This window comes from Protomyctophum parallelum (assembly GCF_964188405.1).
Source record: "Protomyctophum parallelum genome assembly, chromosome: 1".
Classification (NCBI taxonomy): domain Eukaryota; kingdom Metazoa; phylum Chordata; class Actinopteri; order Myctophiformes; family Myctophidae; genus Protomyctophum; species Protomyctophum parallelum.
In genome coordinates this window covers 73,593,115-73,599,114 of record NC_139697.1, presented here as the reverse complement: position 1 = coordinate 73,599,114, position 6,000 = coordinate 73,593,115, and the positions used below count along the sequence as shown (strand labels likewise).

General features: G+C 43.6%; 1 protein-coding gene across 1 annotated transcript in view; it reads left to right on the top strand.

The window, feature by feature from the left end:
* Positions 1–6,000, top strand: part of LOC310860265 (neurobeachin-like) — a gene marked incomplete at its 5' end in the record, with an annotated part of 223,075 nt that overhangs the window by 137,709 nt on the left and 79,366 nt on the right. Inside the window, 2 exon segments of the mRNA XM_083767079.1 lie at positions 4,273–4,352; positions 4,825–4,887. Coding sequence (XP_083623205.1) covers positions 4,273–4,352; positions 4,825–4,887 — 143 coding nt within the window.

Genomic DNA, 6,000 nt, shown 5'->3' with positions numbered 1-6,000 from the left:
GGTTATCACCATGAAACTAGTGAAAATATCAGATCTAGATCAGCTTTTATTTTTTTTACTACATTGGGGTCGCCAAATCTTTCTGTGATAGAATACTAACCAGTTGAACCCTAGCGTCCCTAGGGTTCAAGAGGTAGATTGGCTATTTTCGGCAAAGAGGTTTGGTGTAGAGAGGAAAAGAGCAGACCAAGTACAGAGCCAAAGGTCAAGTTTGCCAATTATTGAGTGTTTAAGTGGTTAAAGGTATATTCAGTGATTTCACCTAACTCAAATATCACTTTTTTGTTTTGTTTTGTTGTACTATAGAGTACAATATAGATTGTGCTGACCATATAAGGAGTTCCTCCCTGTCCCCAGTTAACCCCTGGGGGTCAAAAAAACGTTTTTGGCTAGGTGGCCCAGCCTTCATCCAATCAGGATAGAGAGGGGCCTTCCGCCAATCATGATCAAGCGGGGGCGGGCCTTGGTGTGTGTGCTGTTGGCCTGTCGTGTCCCCCCCCACTGTAGTGTGTGCAAGACAGTGCACAACTTGTTACCGGGCGGACCGGGGGGTTTTCCAAATCACTGAATGCTCCTTTAAATATCTGAAATAAACACAACAAACCTTAGAGGGGTCTAAACAGTAAAATAATAAACAATAAGAATGGTTTTTTGTATAGACACTAGACAAACCGGACGAACTGCGATGGATTCGAACCCCCAGGCCCTGCTGTTGGTGAGCAGCTACTGCACCACCGAGCTCCCCCATTGTTCTATAATATATGTTAAAGTCAAACAATATCCTAACATCTTCGCTGTCAAGCGATTGTCGGTGCTTCAAACACTATATGGCACCGGCGTGCATCCCTTTCTGTCATGAACTGTCTCATCACGTACACCACCACCATTTAACAACACCTCTTAAAAAATGTTTTAGCTGTCACGAGTGTCCGCCAAAAAAAGAAAAAAAAAACGCTAGCAGATATGGTGATATACTGACCGTGGTTTATGGAAACAGAAGGAATTGGAAGAACACTTTTAATGGGAGGAACACACTGGTGTTGACCTTCAAGACGTCCTTTTGTGGTTTAGTGAGTGTGTGTGTGTGTGTGTGTGTGTGTGTGTGTGTGTGTGTGTGTGTGCGTGTGTGCGCGTGTGCGTGCATGCTGGACCAAATGTTCCCGGGGAATAGCATTTGAGTAATAGTTTTTTTATGGTTTTAAAGGACTTTTAAAGGAGTTGCAATTAGGAAAACATTCAGATTGGGGTTAGGATTAGGCATTGGGAGGTTTTAGGTTTATAGGGGTTGGAGTTAGAGTTGCAGTATATGCAACGATTTATATTCAGTTATGCGCTGGTGTCGTGCCCCAAAAATAGCTGATCTGCAAGCTCAAAGTGTGTCACTCACAGTACAGCGTTTGTAAGCTAAAATTGTAGATCAGCTATTTCCAGCTTCACAGATCTAAAAACAACATTGATAACTAGAAAAAGTGCCCTTCTGGGCACAGGTCTCCACCAGGTTATCCACAGATCCGTGCAGTTAGAGGTAAAAACACTTTTCGGGCAGTTATAGCGCCACCTTGAGGCTGAGTTGAAATTGTTCATGTGGCATTTTGTCCTGGGCCTAGTGGGAATGTGGGTGCACAATTTCACGGAAATCACGCGATGTGTTCATGATTTGCAGCAAAGCGGGCTACTCCTGAAAACTGTAGGAGCCAATTGTGGCCAATCAGGATGGAATATGAGAAATCAAACAAACCTGTCTTGATCACATGACTATGGAGATCATGTGTACCGATTTGCGTGAAATTTGGATAAAATCTGAAGGAGTAATAATAGAAAATGTGTTTTACATATGTCGGCCTCCTGGTGGCGCTATAAAGAGCAGATGTGAAAAATTCTAGGCAAAGGTTTTTCCTTGGCCTCTAGGGAGTTGGCATAGAAAGTTATCCACAGATCCGTGCAGTTAGAGGTAAAAACACTTTTCGGCCAGTTATAGCGCCACCTTGAGGCTGAGTTGAAATTGTTCATGTGGCATTTCGTCCTCGGCCTAGTGGGAATGTGGGTGCACAATTTCACGGAAATCACGCGATGTGTTCATGATTTGCAGCATTTTGTTTGAAACTGAGCACTCCTGTGAACTTTGGAAGCCAATGTTAACCAATCAGGATGGAGTCTGAGAAATGTGAAAGACCGGTTTGGTTGAATGGCTCTAGAGAGACTGTGTAGCAATTTGCGTGATGTTTGGACAAAATCTGTAGGTGTACTGTGCAAAAACTTGTTTTGCACAAAGCGGCCTCCTGGTGGCGCTATAACAGGCCGTTGTGGAAAGTTTGGGGCAGAGGTTCATCGTTGGCATCCAGGGAGTGTGTGTGCAAAATTTGGCATCGACCGGGTTAACGGTGGCCGAGATTAGCTGCTCACGGACGGACGGACGGACGGACGGACGGACGGACGGACGGACGGACACACGGACACACGGACACACGGACGGACGGAGTGCAAAACATACTCTCCCCCCATGCCTTCGGCCTGGTGGAGACAAAAATCACCATCCTACCAAGTACAGTATGGATTACGGATTTCGCCATTACATTACATTACGGTATTACAGTATGGATTACGCCACCACGACTGATTTCAGTCATTTGGATTCCATAGAAGCCAACATCTAATGGCAACTATCTCATGTTGCACAGTGAAAAACAGAGGCATTGAGAGCTTGTAGCTCTTCTTTGCAGCTCTCTGTTTTTTATTTTTTATGATTAGAGCATTTTAAGTGGTCAAACTAGTAATATTTTGAGAAGCATTTTCCATAAAACCCTAATGGTCTCAGATATTTCATAAAAGCAAAATGTTAAAAAACTATACGACTAAGACATCATCATTTTACATATTGTGTTTTAATGTGTTTACATATTGTATTTAGGAAACAGCACTAATGTGGAGGGCTCCTTTCACACAAATCATCATCAGCATAATAGGACTCGCCTTACAATTTCTTTCAGTCGTGAGGTCCATGAGGACAGTACTACAAGCATACAGTGTGTGTGTGTGGGTGTGTGTGTCAGATGCTTTGTGTCCAGTAAGCATTTTCTGTACACTTTGGCAGATGATGCGTGTTCTGTCAGTAAACAGAGTTGGCTCGCTGCTGCACAGATTGTTGGAACATTCATTGCTGTTATTTTTGTTTTATTAACGTGGACTTTTATCAGTGCGATGTTGACATAATGTTTGACGTGTGTGTGTGTGTGTGTGTGTGTGTGTGTGTGTGTGTGTGTGTGTGTGTGTGTGTGCGTGTGCGTGTGCGTGCGTGTGTTACTAATATAATTCTGAGGGCCATGTGTCCCTGTCCCCACAAGTCTATAGGAGGTCCTCACAAGGAACAGATTCAGGTTGGGGTTAGGAGTGTATAGGTATTTAGATGTTAGGTTTAGCGGTTAAGTTTGGAGTTATGAATGTACTTATTTGTACTAATTGTCGCACACTTTAGGCCGGATTAGGGCAATTTATTTCATTGCATTCATGAAATCATTGTCCTAAAACGTTGATGTCCTCACAATTATAGTAATACAATCCTGTGTGACTGTGTGTGTAGTCTGAAGACTCACCTCTTCAGACTCCACATTAGCCCGTAGCACTTGCCCTAGCACGTGCTCTAGCCGCGACGACCTTGCAGGCTCATTGTGCAAAGGTTAAAGTGTAATTTAGATAGCATGTTGTGTAGACAGATGCCAGGCTCATGTGCTGACCTGGCATCCTATAGTGTACATATTATTGTGGGCTTGAGAGAAGCGAGTCCACTATTGTTACCGTAATTATTCCCGAGGCCATTTGCCCTCTGCAGCTGTATGTCATGTGGGTCAACCAATAGGAAGACAGAGATAGGGGGGGCTGTGATGTCATGTGGGTCAACCAATAAGAAGACAGAGAGAGGGGGGGCTGTGATGTCACGTGGGTCAATATATCATCCTTGAGTAGAGAGCTACTGGAGCCCACACTAATTATGAGTATATTTTCATGAAATGATACAGTGTTTAGGCTGATGACTAGGTTTACCTATGATCCCTAGATTACTATTTCTATACATCTCATGTAATGCCTTGTTTTTACCTTACTTAGGCCTACTGTAAATCATTCTGGAATAAGAGCGTCTGCTGAATGCCTAAATTGTATATTCAACTGTTGTGTGTGTGTGTGTGTGTGTGTGTGTGTGTGTGTGTGTGTGTGTGTGTGTGTGTGTGTGTGTGTGTGTGTGTGTGCGTGTGCGTGCGCGTGCGTGCGCGTGTGCAGATGGACCCCGGCCGTCCCAAAAGGAGATCATCTCTCTCAGAGCCTTCATGTTACTCTTCCTAAAGCAGCTCATCTTAAAGGTATACCGTCCTCTTCTCTTTGTTGTCTACTGTACATACACAATATCTCAATTATATGAACCCACCCACCCCTCCCTCCACCGCTGGCACGCACCCCCTCCTCCCTGACTGTGTGGTTGTGTCGTCTGTCTCCACATCTCCTGGGAATGCTAGCTTAATGCGAAACGTTGCGTATGGAGATTTGCATTATGGATCAGCAGCACACAAGCTTTGTGCGTGTGCGCATGTGCGTGTGTGTGTGTGTGTGTGTGTGCACGTGTGTGTGTGTGTGTGTGTGTGTGTGTGTGTGTGTGTGTGTGTGTGTGTGTTCTCACCCTTTTGTGTATGTACAGTATATAGGAGGTGTGATCTCTTGTTAAAATGCACGAGGCCAGTTAGAGATTTAATGAAGTTGTCGCAGGTTAATGAGATAATAATAAGAAACACTGTTCTCTGATGAGATGTGCCTTCTTTCTGCTGTGTTGTTGTACAGGACCGCGGTGTGAAGGAAGACGAACTGCAGAGCATCCTCAACTACCTACTGACTATGCATGAGGTACGAAACATGATAACATTACCTACTGACTATGCATGAGGTACAAAACATGATAACATTACCTACTGACTATGCATGAGGTACGAAACATGATAACATTACCTACTGACTATGCATGAGGTACGAAACATGATAACATTACCTACTGACTATGCATGAGGTACAAAACATGATAACATTACCTACTGACTATGCATGAGGTACAAAACATGATAACATTACCTACTGACTGACTGACTCATGAGGTACAAAACATGATAACATTACCTACTGACTATGCATGAGGTACGAAACATGATAACATTACCTACTGACTATGCATGAGGTACGAAACATGATAACATTACCTACTGACTGACTGACTCATGAGGTACAAAACATGATAACATTACCTACTGACTGACTGACTCATGAGGTACAAAACATGATAACATTACCTACTGACTATGCATGAGGTACGAAACATGATAACATTACCTACTGACTATGCATGAGGTACGAAACATGATAACATTACCTACTGACTGACTGACTCATGAGGTACAAAACATGATAACATTACCTACTGACTGCATGAGGTATGGAACACGCTAACTGACCATGCATTAGGTATGGAACACGCTAACTGACCATGCATTAGGTATGAAACACGCTAACTGACCATGCATTAGGTATGGAACACGCTAACTGACCATGCATTAGGTATGGAACACGCTAACTGACCATGCATTAGGTATGGAACACGCTAACTGACCATGCATTAGGTATGGAACACGCTAACTGACCATGCATTAGGTATGGAACACGCTAACTGACCATGCATTAGGTATGGAACACGCTAACTGACCATGCATTAGGTATGGAACACGCTAACTGACCATGCATTAGGTATGGAACACGCTAACTGACCATGCATTAGGTATGGAACACGCTAACTGACCATGCATTAGGTATGGAACACGCTAACTGACCATGCATGAGGTATGGAACACGCTAACTGACCATGCATTAGGTATGGAACACGCTAACTGACCAACCAACCAACTAACCAACCACAGACGTTTCTCTTCTGGCACTTCTATTCCAGCTCTGCCAGCATCATCTTGTTATTGT